Below are 24,101 nucleotides of genomic sequence, written 5' to 3'. Positions count from 1 at the left end.
TTTCTCTTCGAAATTCTTTCCCCGCCCCTAGGACCCCCCTCAACACAACCTTGAAAAGATCTTTGATCCTTGCTTTACAGAATCTGAGTAGACTCCCCTCTGCTACTCTTTTGCCTCTACGGCCCTCGCTCCCGAAACCCTCATCCCAGCGTCACAGTTCATCTTGACTTTGCGATGCCAGCCTTGTCCGGCAATCTAGAAAACTATTGTCGCTAAAGGGGTGGTTCACAATAATCAAATCCCGGTCGCATCACTCATTCATTACTATCGCCAGCTGAAGAGCTGTGTGATCGAGTCGCGTGAGGTTTGAGAGAGCTTGGGAACTTTAGTTTTCTGCGAGCTTTGCGGTTAAAACATGCTACCGCAATGTCAAGGCCCCATCTGGGCCATTGATGACCTGTCTCGTTGCTTCCAGCGCAAGTGGGTCTACACCAATGACAATCCCGACCGTTGAAATTTTATGCTGATCAGAAGATACATCTTAATAGCATTCTTCAGGTCATACTTCCCCTCACAGTTTGCGGCGCTTCGCTGCTGCTGATCCTTATTCGCCTCGCTCATCGATATGTCCTCGCCCGAAAAGGGATCGCCTACAAAGTCCTCCCGAACAATGACTCCGAAGATGAGGTTCCCAATGCGACGCAAGGAAACGAGTCCGATACGATACTATTCCAAGCTGTACAACACGAACAATCCCAGGTTGAGGTCAATCGCCCGCGTGGAGAAATAGCCGTTGTATTACTCGAAATCGCAGCTTTGATTGGACAAGTTGCGCTCTACATAGTTATTTTGTCCACTCACGCCTGGGGTCGACATGGGACCCTTCCCGCCGTGGCTGGGCTTATATCGTGGGGCTATATCCTTTTCCTGGTGTTGGTCCGGTTCCTCTTATCGACCCTGGATCTTTTTTCCGCGCCGAGACTATGGACGTATACGGCAAGTCTATACGGCTTCCAGTGGTTGTTCAACGTCATGGTCTTCCGATCCGCCATTATCCACCCCTTGTCCCAGAACGCCCTGGTTCTCAGTAGCGTTCAGTTCACTCTGAGTACGGTGCTGCTGCTCATTGCACTCACCACGCGCCGAGGCAACAAGCCAGTTCTGGTTGAGCGCGAAGATGGATTGGAGCCTCCGACACATCCCATGGCCAGTTTGTTGTCCCTTGCGACATTTGCCTGGCTTGACCCTTTGGTCATGAAGGGCTATCGTCAACCCCTGGAGCTTGCGGATGTTTGGAACCTGACTCCCTCTCAGAAGGCTTCGCACGTGCTCACAGACTTCCGCAAGAGACAAATGAAAGGATCTTTGGCATGGAAGCTGATTCGGTTCTTCATGGGCACACTTCTAAAGCAGGGTGCCTGGACAATCTTCGCTAATCTATTCGTTTTCATGCCTAGTCTGCTCCTCAAGGCCATCCTTGAGTACGTGGAAGATCCCCGGTCGACCACGCCCAATGCGGCTTGGTTGTTCGCTATTCTGCTTTTCTGTTGCGCCGCGGTTCAAGGTGTGGCAGATGGACAATCTTTATTCATTGGTCGTAAGATGGGTGTAAAAGTCCGTGCGATCATTATTGGTGAAATCTATGCCAAAGCTCTTCGCCGCAAGGCTGGCGCTTCATTAGAGGCTACCAAAAAAGAAGATCCAATCTTACCCCAAGATAAGAAAAGAAAGCTCTTTTCCTTTGGCCGCAAGAAGAAGAAGGCTGCGAATGGAAATGATGCCGAGGCTGGCAAAAAGCCAGACACAGAAGCGCAGGAACCTACACAAGCCAATGTTGGCACAATTATCAACTTGATGGCGATCGATTCGTTCAAGGTAAGCGAGGTTGGCGCCTATCTCCACTTCTTGTGGGCTAGTGTGCCAGTGCAGATCATAATGGCGATTACTTTGCTTTACCACATCATGGGTTTCAGCTCATTTGCCGGTATCGTCCTGATGGCTCTCATGCTGCCTATCAACCTTTTCATTGCCCGTCAGTTCAACAAGGTCCAAAACCAGATTTTGAAGGGCACTGATGCCCGTATTCACGCCACCAACGAAGTCCTCCAAAACATCCGCATCATCAAGTACTTTGCTTGGGAACAGCGATTCCAGGACATTGTCGGCGAGAAGCGTAGGACCGAACTAAAAGCCCTACGCAGGCGTTACATCCTCTGGTCCTCCGCCGCAACCGTTTGGTACGGCACGCCTATTCTAATCACGTTCATGTCCTTCTTCTTGTACACCGTGGTCGAGAAGAAACAATTGACCCCTTCAATCGCTTTCCCTGCCTTGTCCATGTTCTCTTTGCTGCGTGTGCCCTTGGACCAGCTCGCCGATATGGTGGCCCACGTCCAGGAATGTAAAGTTTCCCTAGACCGTGTGGACAAGTACCTGAACGAGGAGGAAACGGGCAAATACGATCAACTCCGTGATAGTACTACCGCAGGAACACCTGCCAAAATTGGTCTTGAAAAGGCAACGCTATCCTGGAACAGCGCTACTGCTGAGTCTCAAGATACCGAAGCCGAAGCCGACTTGGATGCTTTCCGTTTGATCAATGTCGACGTTGAATTCCTTGCCGGCAAGCTTAATATCATTGTTGGACCCACTGGATCTGGAAAGACGTCTCTGCTCATGGCTTTGCTCGGAGAAATGAAACTTCTCGAGGGTCGTGTTCATCTCCCCGGTGGAATGTCCAACAGGGCAGACCTCCCAGTGGACCCTGAAACTGGTCTGGTTGACAGCATTGCTTACTGTGCCCAGGAAGCGTGGTTGGTCAACGACACCATAAAGGAAAACATCATCTTCGCCTCTCCCTATAACGAGCGTCGCTACCGTGCAGTGCTCAAGGCATGCGCTCTGGAACGTGACCTTGCTATCCTTGATGCTGGTGATCAGACTCTTGTTGGCGAGAAGGGCATCAGTTTATCTGGTGGCCAGAAGCAGCGAATATCCCTTGCCCGCGCCGTCTACAGCAGTGGCCGCCACTTGCTGCTAGATGACTGTCTCTCTGCTGTTGACGCTCATACGGCCAAGCACATCTTCCGTGAAGCTCTTACCGGTCCTCTGATGTTGAACCGCACATGTATTTTGGTAACACATAACGTGGCCTTGACTGTACCCGAATCGGATCACGTTGTGGTACTTGAGAACGGCAGAATTTCCGCACAGGGTCGACCCAACGATGTCGCCGCTACTGGTGCATTAGGCGATGAGTTCCTCAAGTCTCGACCCGATTCGCGGTCCGGCTCCCGTGGACACTCCCGTGTCCCATCGGACCATGAATCCGAGGATGAAGATTTGAACGGCACTCCGAATGGAAAGCAAGAAGACAAGGCCAAGCTCTCCGAATCTAAGGCTACTGGTAGTATCAAGTGGTCAACCGTCAGTATGTACCTCCGCGCCATGGGCCCGTGGTACTATTGGATCGGTGCTGTTTTTGTATTCTGCTTGCAGCAATTGGGTTCTGTTTCTACCAACCTCTGGATTAGACAGTGGGCAAATTCTTACAATACCTCCAAGGTTGGGACTGAGGATGTCGGGCAGTACGCCGCCGCAGCCCACCTCAAGCCCCCTACTTTCAACGTTGGAAGTGTTGGGCGCGTGAGCAGCTGGAGCCTGCCCCAACTTGGCGCAAACTCTGCTACCCAGGCTGATGGTGAGGTGAACGTGGCTTATTACTTGAGTGTCTATGCACTCCTGGGATTCCTCTACATCGCAATCTCTTTGTCTCGGGAAGCTGTTTTGTTCTGGGGTTCGCTCCATGCGTCATGGAAGATCCATGATCGCCTTCTTCGGACGGTCATGTACGCCAAGTTCCGATTCTTTGACTCCACGCCTCTTGGACAACTGATGAACCGGTTCTCCAAGGACGTTGAGTCTGTCGACCAGGAGGTTGCTCCTGTTGCTATCGGCATGCTCCACAGTCTGGCATCTGTAATTATGATTGTCATTCTGATCTCATGGATCACACCAGGATTCTTAATTGCTGGTGTGTTCATCACTCTGGTGTACACCGCCCTCGGTGCCGTCTATCTGAACTCTTCCCGAGACCTCAAGCGCCTGGAATCTGTGCAGCGCAGTCCGCTGTACCAGCAGTTCGGTGAGACCCTGAACGGTATCGTCACGATTCGTGCATACGGTGATGGTCCTCGCTTCATGGTCGACAATTACCGCCGCATCAATGCCTACAATCGGCCGCACATCTACCTCTGGGCTAGCAACCGCTGGCTCGCTCTCCGTGTCGACTGGACCGGTGCTCTAGTCTCTTTCTTCGCGGCTACCTTTGTGTTGCTGAACGTTGGAACGATCGATGCAGGTGCCGCGGGTCTTTCACTGACCTACGCCGTTACATTCACAGAGAACGTCCTCTGGCTTGTGCGTCTGTACTCCGAGGTCCAGCAAAACATGAACTCTGTCGAGCGTGTAAGAGAATATCTTGATGTCGACCAGGAAGCAGCTCCTATCATCGAAGAATCACGGCCCGGGTCTGATTGGCCCAGTCAAGGTGCGGTCGAGTTCAACAACTACACTACACGATACCGGCCCGATCTGGACCCGGTTCTCAAGGAGGTTTCGTTCTCTATAAAGGCTGGCGAAAAGGTCGGCATTGTGGGTCGCACGGGTGCTGGCAAGAGTTCTCTCGCGCTGGCTCTCTTCCGCGGTCTCGAAGCCGAGAAGGGTCAGATCATCATCGACGGTATTGACATCGGGTCAATCGGCCTACGGGACCTGCGCGAGTCAATCACCATTGTTCCCCAGGATCCGACCCTGTTCACCGGAACCCTCCGCAGCAACCTCGATCCATTCGGTCTCTTCAGCGACGAGCAGATCTTCACAGCCATCCGTCGCGTGCACCTAATCGGATCCAGCGCCTCAGGCACAGCAACCCCCCACAACCGCAAGCAGTCTCACCGCAACAGAAAGCAACGCCAACGGCAACGGCAACGGCGTGAGCAGCAGCGCAGTGACAATAGTCGACAATAAAAACGTCTTCAACAACCTCGACAGCCAAGTCTCAGAGTCCGGCTCCAACCTCTCCCAAGGCCAACGCCAGCTCCTCTGTCTAGCTCGCGCCCTGCTCAAGAACCCCCGTGTCTTGATGATGGACGAAGCCACCGCATCCATCGACTACGCCACCGATGCCAAGATCCAAGAGACCCTCCGCGAACTCAGCAACAGCACAATCATCACAATTGCACACCGTCTGCAGACCATCATCGATTACGACAAAGTCCTTGTTCTCGACCACGGCCGCGTTATCGAGTACGATCACCCCTGGAACCTCATCAACAAAGAAGACGGCCTCTTCCGCGGTATGTGCGATAACAGCGGGAACATGGATGTTCTTCTAGATGGGGCTCAGCGCGCTTGGACGCAAAAGCGTCTTGTTGATGATCGTTAAGCAACGGCGCCTGCTGTTGTTCCCATTTCCTTTATTTTACCTATCTTATAGAATCTCTCGCGTACATATCCATTGTTACCTTTGTTTATTACCTATCATCGGTTTCCCCTCGCTCATTCCTCAGGACCGGGATGCAAAAAAGAGAAAAAGGAGAGAGACATCAATGTAATCATCATTTTTATGACCTAGAGGCTTTATCATCATTACTTTGCCTTTTTGCCCTTTTTCTGCTACATTGCGTGTCCATGCATTGCTATCACACCTTTATCTTTTCCGGGGTTCTTGTAAGCTTACATTTAGTCCATCGTCGAATGACGTATGTCAGAATCTATGCTTCTGATAGCGAATGAGAATGTTTGCGATACTGCTTCAAGTTGTATAGATCCCTTTTTTCAAATATAATATCAGCTCGACAAGCTAAGTGATCGTTATGTGCGAGGTTCATTACGGAGGCTCAAGGCAGTTTCTTTGTGTAGCACTTCTCGAAGTATTTGTATCGAGAACAAAATTAAGCCTAAAGTGACATTTTGAAACTGCGAAGTACTCTCAACCGATAACATCCATTTGGAGATGATCCCAGAGAACAGAATGAGGTATCTTCAATCTGAATATGTCCGCCCATATTCAATACCCAAGCTACTTCTTCGCCAGCAAGTCCCACGAAGTACCTAGCATTTCATCCCACCGACATAGATGTCGTCTTCGATATTCCCTCCATCCAATTGACATTCTCATTCCTTGTCGCAAGTCGAGGCGGGAAGGTGATAGCGTGGTTCCAGTTGAATCACGACGTTTGGACGAGTCATCGCCAGGATTGACCGAGTCATTCAGGATATACCTCGGAGCCCTGATTCCAGAGGTAGTATCCCCCCCATCTTTCCCGAACTCCATCAATCGTTAGAAATCCAATGTCGAAGATGGGGTCAATTCAGTGGAGAGTGGAGATGGATTGCCCATGCCCCAAGCCTCACAGTAATGAACCAACCAACCGACTAAGTGGAGAAAGAGCAGAGCTCGAGCTCCCAAGGTTGGGGTATCCCATGCAAAATCGCAGAAAATCGCATTGAGTGAGATAAGTCTTTTAACAGGAAACCAATCCAACAGTCACATATCGCATTCTCATTTAGCGCGGATCCAATTCCAAACGGTAAAGCAGCACATGATCGCAGCCGAAACAACTAAGAATCCAAATAGCGGGCAGCAGATCTGGTAGTCGTCCGATGCAAATGTGACGACGACCGACTCTTTCAGACGTAACTGAGACTGGGACTGCCTCAGTTTTGTGTTCTGGGTTGAGTGCCAATCCGGCTGTGGTAGTGTCGAAGCAACCGTACCGATCGCAGTATCCATATCCGTATCCGGTGATTTGCGAAGCTCCGTATTCGTCTTCATTTTATGATTTTTTGATTTCGGCTTCGGGTTAGATGGTGATCGGTTTGATGAGGGTACAAAACCTGCTTCGCGCATGGCTGTCTCTTTCAACATTGCCGCGATTTCATCTTGGTCCGGTAGGGTTTCTGGGAAGTAGTATCGGTTATTGTAGGTAGTATTTGTTGACGCATGAGATTTGAATGCGATTGAGTTTTCGTAGGGAGTTGGAAGTGCGAGGATTTGGAGTGAGTGCAATATGAAGAGTAGGGCTAGTTGGGCTAGTTTGCAAGCCATCTTCGGAAATGGTGATGTGATATATGATACTGATCACGGGTGGGTGCAGGTGGGGATATGATAGCATCGACAGGCTTTCTGGGGTCTTCAAGCTCTGTGCTCCGTAGGAGAGGATATGAATATATAGAAGAATAAGTGAGTGTGAGAGAGAGAGGGGGGGGCGGAAATAAGAGAGATAGTAGAGCACGTGGAGTCGCTGGCGCTGGAGTCGCATTCGGATTCGGAAAGGTAAAACATGAGACACTTTATGATACTTTCTCAGTAGTTAGACTATAATAGTGTAATTGAGCATTAATTGTATACTATGATAGTGTAATTAAGTATTAATTGTATAACTAGTTACTATAGTAGTATAATTGAGTATAACTAATTGAGTATTACTTAGGCTAGGTAGTTGAGGGTGAGAGGTGCCATTTCCGGCGCCCCGCTACGCTGAACTGCTGCCTGTGACCGCCTGCCCATCTCCCTCTTTCCCCTTCCCTTCCGGGTATAGTGCCTTCCTGCTAACCCCATTCGGGGTTAGTGTCGGCTCTTCCCGCTTTGAGCGCTATCTATAAAGGGCCCGAGGACAGGTTCTCCTCTTTTACTTAGTTTTTCTTCTTCCCTCCAGACTTGATCACTTCAGAACACGATACTTCTCCTTTGGAGGTCTGATTGTCACAGAATGCCCATTCATATATTACCATGTAGGTATATTTGGTCCAAATGATCCTGCATGTGCAAAATATCCATGGATGTTCTAAACCGGCAGTGTCAGTAAAATGCTATAATTAGTATGCAGTTCATAACTCTCTTTCTTGGCAAAATCATCTTAGTGGATATCTCATTAATCAGAGATACTGAGCTTAGTACATCCTTAGTTACAGCGCATGCTAGAGATTGATTGATAACCATTTGCTGGTTTGGCCGCTGTTGCTGTTCCGTGAGCAAATAGAGACCACGAGATAATCTGTTAAGTCTAACTGACAATAGGAATGACCTAGTGCACTATTTGCGGTATAACTAATAACTATCAGGTTTACAACCCAAATTATTCCTTTTGTTTTCTTTTACAAAATATTCAAGATGCTAGACTGGGATCTTGGTGTATATACTAACTATGAAATGAGTTCAAATGTGAATCTTTTAGCTGCTGCAGTATTCGGATACATAACACATAGCAATGAACTCTCGCTCATACCGAGGGGGTAGAATATGGCACAGGTAATCACTCCAATCCTTGCCTCGGTGGAAGTTCTTGTATGCTCTAAAGTATTCCCACCACTCCGGATACCAGCCAGCAAACTCCCAGTCTAGGATAGCAGTAACCCGGTAATCATTGCTTTCATCCACAAGAATATTCCGAGAGGAGAAATCAGAATGGGTGAAGACAATTTCATGGCCATCTGTCAGTGCATGTTCTGCATAGTATCTGAGTGGGGCCGACAGTCCTGAACTGAGGTCGTTTAGAATCCACTGATTGAATTCCTGCTCAGAGTCAAAGGGTCCACCATAGATAGGTCCCCACTTGCCCATTGAGACAGTACCGCGATCAATAGCACCGATATAATTGCCTTTGAGGTTTCGGAGTTGGGAGAGATAGCCACGGAGTTGCTCAGCAATTGATTGTTTCTGGCTAGGACTCAAGGTGTCCCAAACTTCGTCTAGTGGCTTACCAGGCATATAGTCCATAACAATGCCAACCACTTTATCATTCTCCCAACGAATATCATGAACTTTTGGCACTGGGATTGTAGTATTTTCAGCGATAAACCGAAGAGTTGGAGCTTCATGGACTGGGATATCATCGGCTTTTTTCACCACAAGATATTCGCTGATTCGAACAATCTTGCGGCGATGAAAGGTATAGAGTACCTCTCCTTCGTCATCTGTGACCTTGGACCTAGCTTCTGCCTCTTCGGCTTTGATTTGTTCTTGATTCAAGATTCGGTGCATAAGTTCGGCTTTCAATGCAGCTTTGTCTTTAGAAAGGGCCTTGGTCGTAGGTGCAGCTTTGTCTTTAGGAAGGGGCTGGGGTGCAGCTTCGTCCTTTGTCTGAGTCCTCACTTCATTCAGGGCTTCAGTATGATTTCTTGCATTGTCGCTTGTCTGATTATTATCTTCGGCGATAATATGGTCTGCTTCTGGAGCATTTTCTTGGTTCATAGCTTCGTTCTTCTGTAGGGTCTGTGAAATTAAGTCTTGATTCTTGTGAGCAGTCGAGAATAACTAGTTAGTTAAGTTACCTTGTCCAGGGGTGTATGACTAAGCAAAATAGGCGCTCACCATTGTAAGGAACAAGAATGATAAAGGGCCCGAAGGCCATTGATGATATTGATTGGTTAAGGATGGTCGGAGAGAGAGAATAGTAACTCGGGAAGTCTTGATTGGAACCCCACTATACTGCCATAACACACCGTCTTCCAACTCCGTCACACCATACACCATACGACTTTAACCCCGCAATCAATCAGAATCCCTCACTAAGGGTATCAGCATCCGTCTTCCTCGGTTTTGAAGGAAGGAAGGTGAAGAACATGGTCAAACCATAATGGGTGAAAATTTAATAGGAAAGGACACCGAAAATGAGAGGAACAGGAAGTGGGAGATGGCATACAAGGCCCGGATGAGGCAGATTGTCCCTGGTCTCTTTCTTGGGAATGTTGAGGCATCACACAAAGGGGACCTGCTTCAAAAAAACCGTATCAACGCAATTGTGTCTCTTACTACTACTCGATGGGTATGGTGGAGCTCTACTACAAGATCGGCAGGCATTCCAGAGCCTCGTCACAGATGGGTTCAGTGTGCAGACTCGTCAACGCAAGACCTCCTTGCTCATATGAGCGATATTTGCGACTTTATCGACCAAATGGCATCTCCTGCTCTTTGCTTATTGTCCTCTTTACCTATCGATGCTATGAATGATGAGCAATACGATATAACTTCGGAGGCGATATTAATCCACTGTGATCTTGGCATATCACGCTCGCCAACAATCATCATCGCCTATCTTATGCGCAAACTCCGCATCCCGAAAGTGGACGTATTGAATCTTATCCAATTCAAACAAAAAGTCAAACCGAGCCCGAATTTCACCCGTCAACTTCAAGTTTGGGAGGAGGTTGGATATCAAGTATGGGATAATGAAGATAGGACTATCCCGAAAGCGCCATACAAAGCGTTTCTGGAAGATCGAGATGCCCTTTTGAAAAAGAAGGGACTGACCGGGAATGAGCCGCTCGCACCCCTCACCCTTTAACATGACTGTGCGGGTTGAATACAGCAATATTGCGTTGAGTGTCGTTGGCATGCCAATGATACTCGACGCCGCAACAGTCATATAGCTCGTGGGTAAATAGAAGACTATCACTTCCTTATCGACCAGCGTGCCAATAACTTGCGCCTTGTCTGAAATGGTGTATGATTGGATGGTTTGATAGCACTTGATTTGGGGTACCTAGGTATACTTGTGAATGTAGTTGGAGTATGTGGGATGAAGTTATTTGTGTTGGGGTAGATATCTCTGCCAATAAAGAGGTAGATCTTGGCGCTGATAATCATCAACAAGTCCGTGGTTCTGCTTTGGGGTAACAATCATCTTAGAAACGGATATATCGTTAAGAAGAATGAGTGGTTGACCACACAAGACACATCCCATGACAGATACACTGCACCTGAGGAAATAAGTACTAAAGGTTATGAAACATGATATATTCCGCAGTCTAAAACTAACAAGCTATTATGGTATACCGTTGTACCTCAGACTAGCTTTCACTTCAACATTAAACCAGCCTTTGCGGGCATCAAGGCTCCAGGCGGAGGAGCGTTCTTACTCTTGAATTCATCGCAAACCTGTTCCATCGTCACAAATTCAACACCTTCGTGCTTTTTGAAATGTTCAATGAGCCTGTCAAAGGTTAGTCATGCTCCGCACACAGTTATCATCACAACACACCTTTCATGCATCAACAGCACATGAGGCCTTCCCGAAACATCCGGGTGGATAGTAATCGGGAAGATAAACTCATCATACTCGCGGTAGAAGTAGTCAAAATGGTCGCGCCAGATATCCTCCACATCCCGCGGGTTGACAAAGCCATGGCTATTAGGCGCATTCTTGATGAACATCATCGGCGGTAGATCATCAATGTACCAGTTGGACGGGATTTCAACAAGTCCTGTTTGAGATCCATGCTCAAGAGGCTTCATCCAAGTCTCAGCTTTCTGCTTGTAATCGATCTTAGTCCAGCTGTCGCCGGTTCGGAGGTAGTAAGCCTGACAGTCCTCGTGGCTCATGCTGTGATCGTACTCGATGCCGTAGTCGAGGAGAAGCTGGGCTCCTTCTTTGCTAGTTTCCCACCTATTTGTATTTAATTAGCACCATTGATGAATCACCTATCGAAGAGAGTCGTACCAGGGTGCCACGCTTCCTCGTGGAGGCTTTCCGGCGAACTCGGTCAACATCCGGTATGTTTTGTCGAGCACATCACGCTGTTGATCTAGAGACATATCTGTTGGGTTCTCGTGAGAATATCCGTGTAGGCCGATCTCATGGCCTGCGTCACGGACGGCGGCCATGTCGTCCGGGAAGGTGTCGAGGGAGTGGCCGGGGATGAACCATGTTGTTTTGATGTCATATTTCTTAAACAGCTTCAACAATCGTTGGGTTCCAATGGTCCCTGCCCAGTATCCTATCTCGTAGTTAGTTAGGGAGCACAATTCCAGAGAGAAAACACTGAAACCTACCCCTGCTGATATCGTTCGTGGAATCCTCTCCACCATACGAGCCTAGCCAGCCGGCAATAGCATCGACATCCACACCATAGGTAATAAGAACTCGCTTTGGTGCCATTTGGAATGAACGGGTGTTATAATTTGAACTTGGTCGATTACCAGGAGAAGTTCGGCTTTAAAACAAGTGAATGCGGGGAAGGTGAACCCCTCACCTGTTGATCACCCACCGACATCATTTACTGACTGACTGACTGACTGACTGATTGACTGATTGACTAATTGACTGGTTTACACAACGATTTACATTTCTTAATTTATCACACTCGTTATCTCTGCCCTTAATGAACTCCATCCACAAATGCCGAGGTCTCTCCAACACAATTGGGGTTATTTTGGGGTAGACAGTCATTGTCTCCAGTAAGACAACGAGACCCAGTTTAATGGACTCCAAGATATATAATATTTTATATAATATAGTGTTGGAGAAAGGCACGATGGATTAGAAAAAAAGATTACGATAACCATGGGGGTTGCTCATAAACTGCAACATCCCCCAAAGATACTATTCAAGACACTATTCAGGGTATATTCAACGGCGTCGAAGAGTGACCATGTCAGTTCTTTTCACAAGCATTTCAGAGTAAGTGTTTCCATGTTTGGTAATTTCATCATATATTGACTGTTGTTATAGGAGCAACCCCGTCAAGCCGGGCGATGCAGAAGCCCTCCTCAAGCCCTTCGGTCTGACCATCGACCCAGCCGAGGCACAGGATTTCCACACCCTTCTCGCTGCAGTCCACGACTGCGCTGAAACCGTAGCTGCATTACCAGACTATCAACTAGTCCCCGATCAGACTAAATATCCACGCGAGAATGTACGCCGACCAAGCGAAAAAGAACAAGTTTTCGGCCAAGCATGGGCACACCGATTTCTTATCCGGGGTAATCCCCAGGGCGGGCCTCTAGCAGGTAAATCCATCAGTTTGAAAGATGTCATTGCGGTTGCCGGCGTACCGCAGCTTCTGGGAAGCGATATCATTCCTTCTTGGACCCCGACTACGGATGCGACAGTTGTAACACGATTGCTTGAGGCGGGCGCAGATATCCATGGGACGTCGACTTGTGAAAATATGTGCCACTCCACGTCTTCCTATACCAGTGCCCAGGGTACGGTGGAAAATCCAAATGCTCAGGGTTATTCGGCGGGCGGGAGTACCTGTGGCGGTGCAGCGCTGGTCGCCGCCGGTATAGTGGACATTACCATTGGTGGTGACCAGGGTGGTAGTATACGCGTGCCCGCATCGTTTTGTGGATGTAAGATGTCTTTATTACTTGAGGATAAATGTGTCATGAGCTGACTTGCTTCCAGGTGTTGGGCTTAAACCCACTCATGGCCGCGTTCCCTTCACTGGGATTGCTAGCGGCGATGCCATGAATGACCACGCTGGCCCACTATCCCGAACAACACTTGAGACTGCAGCATGCTTAGATGTTATCAGTGGTTATGACGGCATCGATGATCGGGCTGTCGGTAGCTCAAAGCCAGGCTCTACTAGATTCGCAGAGACTCTCCAGCAGGATCCAAACACACTTGCCGGCTTCAAGGTCGGCATTCTTGTTGAAGGGTTTGAGCACAGCGCGGTAGACCCAAATGTCAAGGGCGCAGTGTTGGCTGCTACCCAAAAATTCAAAGATCTGGGCGCAACAATCGAGGAAGTATCTCTACCAGAGCATTTGCAAGGGCCCGCGATCTGGACTATCCAGCAGCGAATTGCCGGGGCGCAGACTCTTCTGGGCCAGAACACAGGCCGGAGAGGGCTTTGCATGACTGACATGGAGCGCGCACGGCTTCCATGGACTGATGATGGCTTCCAGAGAGCGTTCCCGTCCACAAAGAACGTTATCATTAACGGTCTATATCTAATGCAACAATTCCCTGATCTCTACGGAAAAACTGTCAATGTCGGAAGACTACTCAGTGACAAGTACGAAACGCTGTTTGAGAAGTATGATATTCTGGTAATGCCTACAACGCCGGTTGTTGCCCCTCGACATGGAAAGCGAGAACTCCCGCTGGATTCCCTCAAGCCTAGTATGGGTCTTACAATCAATACTGCCATATTCAACGTGACGGGTCACCCGGCACTGTCCATACCCGTTGGGTTTGCTCCAGCAAAGGAAGATAACCAGATTATGCTGCCAGTTGGGATGCAGATTGTTGGTGGGTTGTGGCAGGAAGAGAAGATTCTGCGGGCTGGACATGTTTGGGATACTCATTTTGACTGGAAGAAGATGTATTACTCTACAGATGAGAACTAGATACCAATTTGCATATTTCGTATTCAAGCATTAGAATTGTGTTATCGATATCCTGTCATCTCAACCTGTATCTAAACCGTTATATATCCGCCATCAACCACCATGGCATGGCCCTGAACAAACGATGCCTGTGTTGAACATAAGAAAAGAATTGCATCAGCCACTTCTGCCGGTTGACCCATTCTCTTCATTGGTGCGGTCTCCACTGCTGGCATGATGGCCTCACGGACCTCAGGCTTCTCCATTACCAGTGGGGTTTCAATAACACCAGGGCAGACACAGTTGACCCGAATCCCATCTTTGGAATAGTCGATCGCGTCTGCACGTGTCATTGCAATGACGGCAGCCTTCGAGGCACAATATGCAGCTATCACAAACTCAGTAATGCGTTTCACGGGTAGAAAGAAAGTACCTACGAGCACCCGGGCGGCTGACAATTCCAAGTTGGCTGGAAACATTTACCACAGCACCACGTTGAGGTGGACGATTAGAATCATGACTAGGGAGTCCACTTTGTGTGACCATCTGCCTAAGCTCTGCTCGAGATGAGAGCCAGCAGCCTCGGTAGTTGATGTTATTGACGCGGTCGAATTCCTCAAGCGACATCTCTGCCGATCGTAGAGGCTTTCCAAGGACTCCTGCACAGTTCACGGCATAGTCTACTCGTCCGAATTCTTGTACAACCGCATTAATGAATGCATCCGCGAATTGGTCGTCTGCCACGTCCCCGGCCATTACTAGAAGCCGTACGTTTGGATATGTTGAGGTGACGCCTTTTGCCGTTTGTTGCAGGGACTCTTCATTCAGATCTGTGATAGCAATTCGGCTACAACCAGCTGCAGCGAACGCTTTTGTAGTTGCGGCACCGATTCCTGTGTGTTATGTGAGTGACGGATATTAATGTTGCGGGTAAGCAGCTTGGTTTACCAGTTCCACCTGCACCAGTCACCACTGCAACACCAGGAAAGATATTTAGGAGTGATTGGGCCATTTTAATATGATAAAACTATAAAGCAATCTGAATGATATGAATATATGTGAATATATATGTGAATATATCTGAATGTGAACGATGCAAGTTCTATACCTCTCCAAATGGCCCCACCCTTATCTCTTATCGCGGGCCGACAATCCCGGCGGGCCCCGAGTTGGAGGAGTTGGGGTCGAATTTCCCACTTCGACATCCACTCTGTTCAACCCCCAGGTCTCTTTTTCTCCAAACCAGTTCTCCATATCCCCCCAATGTTTCAATGTCCCAATCACCCCAGCCGCACAGGGGTGCTCGTGGAGCAAGGGCACGTATATGTATACATTGCGGTCGGAGTTTCCGACGGACTGAACATTTGGAGCGACACATTCGCACCCGTAAGCAATTCCGCAATTTCCGGGGAGATCCCCGCAGCTAATGTTATCCCGGTAAACTAGATACCAAGGAGAAGCCGTTTATTTGCTTCTGTGGGGCAGCCTTTACTAGAAGGGATCTATTGAAGCGTCACACACGCATCTCACATCAAGATGGGCTGACCTCGCCGACGCCGCCCGAGCCAACGACCAAGTCGGATTTCCCGCCGACGCATCATCCTGCATCCATCCCGCCGCAATATGATACACCAACTAGGCCCGTACCCGTGGAATCCCTTGCAGGATCATCGGTTGTGCACCAATGGGCTGGGGCACAGAACACGCCATATTTAGATCCAAATCACAATGCCGGCATGCTTCCTGCTCCTACTGCAGGGGCTCCAAACCCAGCTATTAACCCGCATACGGGCATGGTGCACGATCCGGATATGCTTCAAGCTGCCCAGCTGCTTCTTCCAGGCGATTACCGACCTACAGGTACGTTTTTCATAGCTGTTCAAGTATATACCACTTCCTAATGCCCCGTGCAATATGAATACCCTTCTCTCTCGTAAACGGTCTTTCGCATCGACTACCATTCTTGGAAATCTATTGATCTGACACAAAAACCAGGACAACCGATGCCCTACTTACCCGAAGATCTGAATCATTTCCAGGAATTCACCCATTTCTTGGATTCGATTGGATTGCCCGGGGAATGGGTTCCCAGCGAAGGTGAAACATCTCAGACACAAGAGGTTAACCTGGAAGACGTAAGAGAGACAGGTCCACACTCCCAAGAGCACCATGAGCGGTCAAGACGAAGCGGAGAAGGTTCTCGAGGAGACTCACCATTCAGATCCTGGCTTCCATCTGTGCCGAGGGGCGACCAAAGCCTTGGCACCCTGTCTGATTCAGGTAACTACTACCTTACAATGCGACTTCTCTAGATTACTGATATTATTCCAGAACCACCCCAAAGCTCAAAGAGGACATCACGATTCAATGTCACTGAAGACCAGCGCTTTCGGCTTGCGGCATCTCTCGAAGAGTTTCGCCATGTCATTCCGGATTTCGTATTACCGTCTCGTCACACATTGACTCGGTACCTCACTTCCTATTTCGAAGGATTCCACCCACATCTTCCGTTTATGCATATCCCGACTTTTCATATCAATGAACATGCCCCCGAGGTGGTTCTTGCTATCATGACGATCGGAGCCCAGTACAGATTTGAGCACCGCAACGCAGAAAGAATATTCCATGTTTCCAAAGCAGTTTTATTTGAACGGATGTCTAGAGAACCTCGTTTCCCGGCTAAGCCAAGTTACAATCCAGGCTCTCAAGTTCCGCTAGGAATATCTCCTTACTCTAACTTTGGTGATCAATCCCTCACACAGCCGCAGGTAACAGCGGAAAGAACTGCTGTTTGGAAGCAGATCGAAATCACTCGTTGTCTCCTTCTTCTGATGGGCTACTCTACGTGGGAATGCGCGAGACTGGTCCAAGAAGCATTCCATCTTCAGGGCTTGTTGGTTCGGCATCTCCGCGAGGCTGGTTTGACAGAAGACACAGCACGCTCTGATCCACGCGCACCGCTCGACTGGTACGAATGGGCGGACCAAGAATCGGGGCGACGCACGAAGTTGATTGCGTTCTGCTTTATCCATGTTCACAGCATCGCATATAATGCCTATCCATCTTTGCGCAGCAATGAGATACACTTGCGTCTCCCATGTTCTACTGTCGAATGGAACGCTAGCACCGCTGCGGAGTGGGAAGCAGCCCAGCGAGAACGAGGTCCCCAGCAGTTGTTCTTCCAGGACGCATTGACCCTCCTCTTACAAAAGTCCCGATCGGCAAAACCACTAGACCCCATCCCGGCTCCACTGGGTAACTATATCCTCTTGCACGGACTCCTGCAACGCATCCACCTCGTGAGCGAGCTATCATTACCGAACGGCAACCACTCCACAACCCTCCCAACAGAGGAACTGAATAAACTAGAGTAAGTACCCTACACACAGGTCTTCCCTAGACCCACCTCTAACCATTTAATTCACAGGCGAGCCCTCCGCTCCTGGACCTCCGTGTGGCAACAGGCCCCAGAATCCAGTCTAGACCCACACAATGCAAATGGACCAATCCCATTCACCTCCAGTGCTTTCCTAGGACTCGCCTATGTCCGCCTATCTCTAAATCTCGGTCCTCATCGCCGCCTTGAGACCCGCGACCCGATAATAATAGCTAGCGCACTTCGCCGCTCTCCACGCCCAGAACGAAGCTACCGTCTCATTCCGGCACTTATATACGCCGCTCATGCTCTCAGCATCCCCGTGCGCCTGGGAATAGACCACATTGCTCGCAGTCAAGCCTTTTTCTGGAGCGTGCGGCACTCGCTAGCTAGCATTGAATGTGCAGTGTTGCTGAGCAAATGGCTGTTTACCCTTGCGGAGGCGGGACCGGATCAGTCGTTGAGTGGCATGTTCATGCTCTGCCTACTCTCTGTGTGTTATTAGCTAACAATCATGACATAGAAAACGAAACTCGCATTCTACGGTGGACCCGCTGTATTATTGAAGAGGCGTATTCGTCTATTGATACGGATGACGGCGAGGCACCGCCAGATCTGGAACCGGCTTCTTTGGGATTGGCCGTTCTCAAGCTGTGGGCTAGGTTGTTTGGGACAAATACTCAATGGCCGTTTATTAATGTTCTCGGACAGAGCTTGGAAGAGTATATAACTATGCTTTGATGTTGATATTATGTCTTTGGCGTTTGTATATACTGAGGCTTACTGGAATATAATGTGTTCATGATCTCATGACAGCATCTACATCTCGTTCAAGAGTGAAATCTTACAGGTCGAATTCAATTACAGTTAGTAGTTACATAGTTAGTTACATAGTGATTCAAAGGCATGTTGTTATCCATGTATGCCTTTGAGTATGGCGCGTCGCTCTCTTTTTGTGCTTTTCTCTTTTCGCTTTCCCCTTTCTGTCAATTCAGCTTTCACCCACAAATCCCCCATATCCATCTTTCTCATGTTCTCGTTATCCCCATAATGCACCAGTTCCACCATTGAACCCACCCTCACCGGTAAGCCCAGGAAAGGAAAAGGCCTGGCAAAGTGACATCTGCCACCGATCTAGGAGAGGTCGACCAGTTGCCCTTCCATGGGAGGGGTTTCGACTTCCTCAACCATAGGAGTGGGCAAGACTTTGGCTGGGATCGGACTGCTGGCCGAATCGTTATCGCAAACAACGACAGTAAGTGGATCTTCCCCTAGACTCGCACCCCCAGCCCGGGAGTGATCATGCTCTTCAAAGGTCATCGGGTCTTTTTCGTGCGGAATAGGAAGGGTATCCTGTAATTCACTCGTAGCTTCGGCCAGATCAGCCCCGTAATGTGTAAGCAGGTCTTCAGTGGCCGGGGCAGCAGGCTGGGTTTTCTCTGTAGCCGGAACTTGCTGGCAGTCATCGTCGTCGTCAAAGTTGATTAATAGTCCTTCGACCGGGGCGGCGACGCTCGGTTTGACGGGCACAACATCTTTTTCAGGACGTTTCCCGCTAACTACAAGCCCAGTCTGACGATGATCATCCACCACGGCGTCACCGACGCTCGGTTTGACGGGCACAACATCTTTTTCAGGACGTTTCCCGCTAACTATGAGCCCAGTCCGACGATGATCATCCACCACGGCGTCACCGACGGTCGGTTTGACGGGCACAACATCTTTTTCAGGACGTTGCCCGCCAATTGTGAGCCCAGCCCGACGATAATCATCCAGCAAGGCGCCACCCTGTGCAAATGCCTGCCATCGGCTCACACCCTTGGCACACCGCATTGCTTCTTCGTCAGTAGTCGAGGTTGCGGGGTGGGTTGGAGCTCGGGGTCGTGACCGTCGTGTAATGGGACCGACCTTTTCGCCATGATCATCGTCACGGTCAGAATCATCCCGGTCGGATCCGGCGTCAAAGATTTGGGTTTTGCTGTCATTGCCCATACCACAGAAGCAATCATGAGCGTGAGGTGGGGAGCATACACAAATACAGGGCGTGTTGCAGCACCTGCGAATTTCTTGGCAGCGCTGTTTGCAAGATACCCAGTCATGCTCGGAACTAATGATGAAAGAGATCAGTATTTTGATGCATATAAATCGTGAATATTTTCCAATCTTACCCATGACATTTGCGGGGACATGGATGTCCACATGGCAAATACTTGCCACAAGGCTTGTTGCAACCGTCCGTAATAGTGTTCCAGTCCTTAAGAGCTAGAAGAAGTGATTAGATTTTCTCTTTTTCCATTGGCATTTTCAGGCATGGTGATAGGGACTCACTTTGGATGAGGGTTTCTTGATTGTGTCTTGTGCAATGCAGAGGCAGAGCGGGGCCAATACGGGGTTCTTGTTGATTCTCGGACATCACGTTAATAACCGAATGCCAGAAACCGCTGTGTTGGCTAACACACTGCGCATTGCCAAATATGTAAAGACCATACTTGGCACGGGACAAGGCAACACAGGCTCTGTTGTCCTGTGCGAGGAAGCCAATTCCTCGATGATCATTTGATCGAACAAGCGAGAGAATGACAATATCGTTCTCTTCTCCTTGGTATGAGTCGACAGTCAGTATGTTAATGTAGACCATGGAGAGGTTTTGATCCTGTGACTTCTTTCGCATGATCAATTTCCGTTGACCATTGTAGAACGTCAGGACAGTAATACTAGCTGGCGGGACGTTGTTCATCACAAGGTAGGCAAGAAGCTTAACTACCATTGATGCCTCAAAGTCATTCACCTTGGACGACAGACTGTCGTTGCTTTCGTGCGCCGTGTGATCGAAAAAGAAGGATCGTTTATCCCCCATACCAGGAACCAAGGGATGATCCTTAACCGACGGATGGTCACGAAGAATATCCCCATAGATCGGGGCCACGAGCCTTCTGATTTCTGGCACCATTCGTCTTTGCTCTTGGAGCATGGCATACGGCATTTCGTTTAGCATCAGACGTTCAAACATAGAGACATCGAGGTAAAAAGGATCACCGGTGAGTCCATACTCAGCGCATTGACCCTTGAGCTGCTGGTGATCACCAACTAGAATGAGATGCTGAAGTGAAGGAAGGCAAGCGACTGCAACTGGGGCCTCAAGTACTTCTGCTGCCTCCTCAATCAAGATGACACGGGGATTCAGACTCGAGACTAGTCCTCTGTATTTGCTCAGACCAGTGGTGGTCATCCCAATGATCTTTGCCTCCTGGAGAATACAGTAGTCACGTTCAAATCTACCAATTTGATAATTTGTAACGCAGCCTTGGTAAGTTTGAGCGAGGTCTTTCATTGGTTTTCCCAGGTTCTCGATCAGCTGCTCACGCAAGTAGTCATAAACCGCACCGCGATGTCTCTTGTGAATCTTGTACAAGTCCTTCTCTGTGAGCAGTTTTTTAACATTTGTCCGAGACATTCTGGCGCTGCTGGAGCTGCAAAGACCAGGCGACAATGGAAAAAAGGTGCGTAGAGTTTTGACCAGTCCTCTTCATATTTTCCATGTTCAACTTCGGTCTCCTTCAGCTGCTCATACTCCAGGTCAATGTCATCATCAACGAACCCGAAATCGCCGGCGTATTCGTAGTCGAACTCCCTCACGGAGTCTGCAAGCCAAGCCGCCAAAGGATCGGCATTTGCAGGTGTGTTGGATTGCTGCCACTTATTTGCGGTTTCTTGCAAGGAATCAATCTGGTCTTGGCTCAAAAGATTATGGTCCAAGAATAGAGATGCTGCAAGTGGTTTGCTGTTTGATGGTGCAAGTGGTTCTAGGAGCTTCTCAATCTCGACCCCGAGTTTTTCCAGTTTTTTTTCATTGGAGTCATCAAACCACCGTCAATTGTTAATGGAACCTGGGTTTGTCTGATCTCGAAAGGGGTGCGCCTGCGGATTTCAGGATCAGAGGTTCTTCCACCCAACCGGACGAAGTTCTTCTCAAACACCGAAATATGCTTTATCAGTTGATCAAGAGCATGGTTAGTTTGAGCAGCAATAATGATCGGTGGGTCCTTTGGATCTTTGTTTGAGAGCATCATTCTTAGGGCAGCTATGGAGGTAAAGGTCTTGCCTGTTCCAGGAGGGCCCTGAATGATGGCCAGCCTTTTAGTCAACATTCGATTCAACGCTGACCATTGGGATTCATCCAGCTTTCCCATTGGGTGGGAGGGCCATCGCTTGAGGATGTCGTATTTTCTGGTGACATCGAGTGTAGAGGATTCACACAATGGCGTGAAGTCCATGGATGGCGCGGTGTTAATGTATTCCGGTGCATCAATGTCTTTTGCTAGGCTGCAGATTTGTTCGTTCAACGGGAAACTAGATAAGGTTAGATCATTGTTTCAATTTCAATAACGAACGGGCAAGACTGATTTGTTCCCCAACCTTTCTTTTGACAACTTTTGCAATGCTGTTAGGGTGTGTCGATTTGCCTCAAAGTATCCCGTTCGAGCCTCAACCATGATCCATTCTTGTCTAGTAAGATAAAAGTCAATATCATTATATTTCGCGCAACCGCACAGCCATGTTATCACTTACTGTGGATCAACCTCGATATCGCCAGACGAGGCCAAAAAGATATCGACCTCTGGAGGGTTCTTCTCAACCCCTTCCAGCAACCGACAGGCTACGACGGCGACAACACATTTGCTCGAGAATGCATTGAGCTTAGGGGTTAGGGCGACAATTGTTCCAGGAGTAAGACGGTTGGAGTATGCCCAGGAAATGTTCTTGCCCGCGCGGCGAGTGGAGAATTGGAGGTGGAACGCCAAGCCCGATCGGGCTAGGGTAACACCAACAATGAAGACCTTTGATGAGAAAAGAAGTGTAAGAATGATGATGATGACCTATAAAGTGTAATGGGAAAGGATTATTCACCTTCTCATAGATAGAAACATCGGCGGTATCTTTCATAGAAGGATTATCGCGAACGTGGGCTACAGCATTTCGAAGTGGCGCAACCAAGTCTTCCCGGATCAATGAATAATGGGCCTCTAAGTATTTCTCCTTGGAAATCCAAGGTCCCGAAATGCAATTGGCCGTAAGAGCAACAACGTCTCCGGGTGTATCTGTCCCCATGATCTCTTCAGACGAGGGAAGTTCTGGCTTGGTTTGCCAAAGTCTCCAAGGCCCATAGATTGGTAGATCCGGGTCGAAGTACTGCCGGATTTCTGGATTAACTGGCTTGACCTGCTCCTTAGGCCGATTCCCATATTGAGGGCGGGACCGAGACATGATTGTCTAAAGGATGCGTGGGGTTAGCCCATGTATATATTTCAGAGATCATCTTCGATCGTTCCTTACCAAGGCTCCACCGCCCAAACGGTTTTTATCCTTTGACAAGTCACGCGTGATATTCTGCCCTTTTCACAGTGAATCTTTATGAAGCCGTGAAGATTGGAATGAGGAAAATGAGGGAAATGAGGAAATGTGGGAATGAGGAGGCGTAGAAGATAGAGATAAAGAGAGTTTGGTGTTCAATATGTGTCAAGTCAACAAGTTCGGACGATGTCAGACGAAAGATGATAAATTGAGTATGAAAATAAGTGACGTGCGAGTGAGGAGTGACAGACGTCGTTCTAGGATCTCTAGGAAGAATAGAAGCGAAGCAAATCGAAGTCGAGAGAAAGATAGTTATATTGTTATATCAGATACCTCGCAGATTCTACGAGAAGCAGATCGAAGTCGAGAGAATGATAGTTATATTGCTATCTTGAAGAAGAGAAGCAGGTCGAAACAGAGAGAGAGATTGCTGCATAGATTGTGTACATATTCCACTACCTAGATACATATTGAAGAAGGGAACGCATTATGCTCTCAAGGCATACGGGCCGATCCAGCACTCGCAGTTCAGTTTCATACTCAACTGTGCATACAAAGAAACTCAGGCACACCGCTCAAGAAGTCAATTCAGAGTTGTAGAGTGTGTGTCTTCAATCTGTATATATACCTGCTACCTGTGTATCATCCACCTGGGCATCTCTTCAGGCTTAGATAACATGGTCACTTAGGTTAACTGAATAACTAAAGGAAGGACAGACAAGGCCAACAGTTATGTAGTGGAAGACAAGGTCCCCCATTACAATATGTACTTAATATTTACCCCAAATGTCTCCGAGTGTTATATTCTGAGAAATGAATGCATTATGTCGACGTACCTAATGAGGTTCAACATTCCATATAATACCACATTGGCCACAGATATAGTCCAACGGTCTAGACTTCTCAATAGCCCACAAATGGACCTAGTCTTCAAAGCCCAGCCCAACCTACAGCCCATTTCTATACACAAACACGTCTAAAGTAGCTGATTAATGGCTGTATTTTACCCATGTACCAACCCATATATTCAGTTTTATCATATTATTATAGTAAGAAGTGGGAATTCAGTATGTTGTAGATATTAGGGTTTATACTTACCTTGGTATTAATTGTAGTAGTACAAATGGTACCTCTATTTACTATGTAATTCCTAAACAAAAGCAAGTACCCCTTGTAAAAGGTAAAGCTTTGTGAAAATCAACTTTATATCTTTAAACAGACCCCCGCCCGTCCGTTCTTTCTCTTAATCAGTCTTTTGAGTTAATTCATAAGCTTATAAGAAGAAGGTTTCTATATAGCTCTATTAGATTG

The 24,101-nt window shown here is 48.3% G+C and overlaps 9 protein-coding genes across 9 annotated transcripts; 4 read left to right on the top strand and 5 right to left on the bottom strand.

The window, feature by feature from the left end:
- Positions 1-355: 355 nt before the first annotated feature.
- Positions 356-5,386, top strand: N7516_001626 (uncharacterized protein; the record flags this gene model as incomplete). Its single annotated transcript, XM_057214346.1, has 3 exons — positions 356-420; positions 489-4,889; positions 4,942-5,386. 3 exons carry the CDS (start codon positions 356-358, stop codon positions 5,384-5,386), a joined length of 4,911 nt encoding a protein of 1,636 aa, XP_057076229.1.
- A 1,119-nt stretch (positions 5,387-6,505) lies between these two features.
- N7516_001625 (uncharacterized protein) lies at positions 6,506-7,051 on the bottom strand (the record flags this gene model as incomplete). The annotated part of the gene is made up of 1 exon (XM_057214345.1): positions 6,506-7,051. The coding sequence occupies one exon, from the start codon at positions 7,049-7,051 to the stop codon at positions 6,506-6,508; it is 546 nt and encodes a 181-aa protein (XP_057076228.1).
- Positions 7,052-8,176: 1,125 nt separating this feature from the next.
- On the bottom strand, positions 8,177-9,196 carry N7516_001624 (aminoglycoside phosphotransferase family protein; the record flags this gene model as incomplete). The annotated part of the gene is made up of 1 exon (XM_057214344.1): positions 8,177-9,196. One exon carries the CDS (start codon positions 9,194-9,196, stop codon positions 8,177-8,179), a length of 1,020 nt encoding a protein of 339 aa, XP_057076227.1.
- A 385-nt stretch (positions 9,197-9,581) lies between these two features.
- On the top strand, positions 9,582-10,289 carry N7516_001623 (uncharacterized protein; the record flags this gene model as incomplete). The annotated part of the gene is made up of 1 exon (XM_057214343.1): positions 9,582-10,289. The coding sequence occupies one exon, from the start codon at positions 9,582-9,584 to the stop codon at positions 10,287-10,289; it is 708 nt and encodes a 235-aa protein (XP_057076226.1).
- Positions 10,290-10,801: 512 nt separating this feature from the next.
- N7516_001622 (polysaccharide deacetylase family protein) lies at positions 10,802-11,882 on the bottom strand (the record flags this gene model as incomplete). Its single annotated transcript, XM_057214342.1, has 4 exons — positions 10,802-10,937; positions 10,986-11,390; positions 11,445-11,721; positions 11,777-11,882. 4 exons carry the CDS (start codon positions 11,880-11,882, stop codon positions 10,802-10,804), a joined length of 924 nt encoding a protein of 307 aa, XP_057076225.1.
- Positions 11,883-12,375: 493 nt separating this feature from the next.
- On the top strand, positions 12,376-14,083 carry N7516_001621 (putative amidase; the record flags this gene model as incomplete). The annotated part of the gene is made up of 3 exons (XM_057214341.1): positions 12,376-12,404; positions 12,456-13,078; positions 13,134-14,083. The coding sequence occupies 3 exons, from the start codon at positions 12,376-12,378 to the stop codon at positions 14,081-14,083; spliced, it is 1,602 nt and encodes a 533-aa protein (XP_057076224.1).
- A 71-nt stretch (positions 14,084-14,154) lies between these two features.
- N7516_001620 (SDR family NAD(P)-dependent oxidoreductase) lies at positions 14,155-15,267 on the bottom strand (the record flags this gene model as incomplete). Its single annotated transcript, XM_057214340.1, has 3 exons — positions 14,155-14,450; positions 14,500-14,955; positions 15,171-15,267. The coding sequence occupies 3 exons, from the start codon at positions 15,265-15,267 to the stop codon at positions 14,155-14,157; spliced, it is 849 nt and encodes a 282-aa protein (XP_057076223.1).
- Positions 15,268-15,333: 66 nt separating this feature from the next.
- N7516_001619 (C2H2-type zinc finger protein) lies at positions 15,334-17,943 on the top strand (the record flags this gene model as incomplete). Its single annotated transcript, XM_057214339.1, has 5 exons — positions 15,334-15,448; positions 15,509-15,922; positions 16,058-16,342; positions 16,394-17,432; positions 17,490-17,943. The coding sequence occupies 5 exons, from the start codon at positions 15,334-15,336 to the stop codon at positions 17,941-17,943; spliced, it is 2,307 nt and encodes a 768-aa protein (XP_057076222.1).
- Positions 17,944-18,572: 629 nt separating this feature from the next.
- On the bottom strand, positions 18,573-22,703 carry N7516_001618 (uncharacterized protein; the record flags this gene model as incomplete). Its single annotated transcript, XM_057214338.1, has 8 exons — positions 18,573-19,545; positions 19,607-19,700; positions 19,767-20,908; positions 20,956-21,205; positions 21,304-21,788; positions 21,855-21,944; positions 22,008-22,315; positions 22,347-22,703. The coding sequence occupies 8 exons, from the start codon at positions 22,701-22,703 to the stop codon at positions 18,573-18,575; spliced, it is 3,699 nt and encodes a 1,232-aa protein (XP_057076221.1).
- Positions 22,704-24,101: the final 1,398 nt, after the last annotated feature.

The sequence above is a fragment of the Penicillium verrucosum genome, assembly GCF_028828655.1.
Source record: "Penicillium verrucosum strain IBT 35672 chromosome Unknown utg000001l_segment0_segment0, whole genome shotgun sequence".
Taxonomy (NCBI): Eukaryota; Fungi; Ascomycota; class Eurotiomycetes; order Eurotiales; family Aspergillaceae; genus Penicillium; species Penicillium verrucosum.
This window is presented reverse-complemented; position numbering and strand designations above follow the sequence as displayed.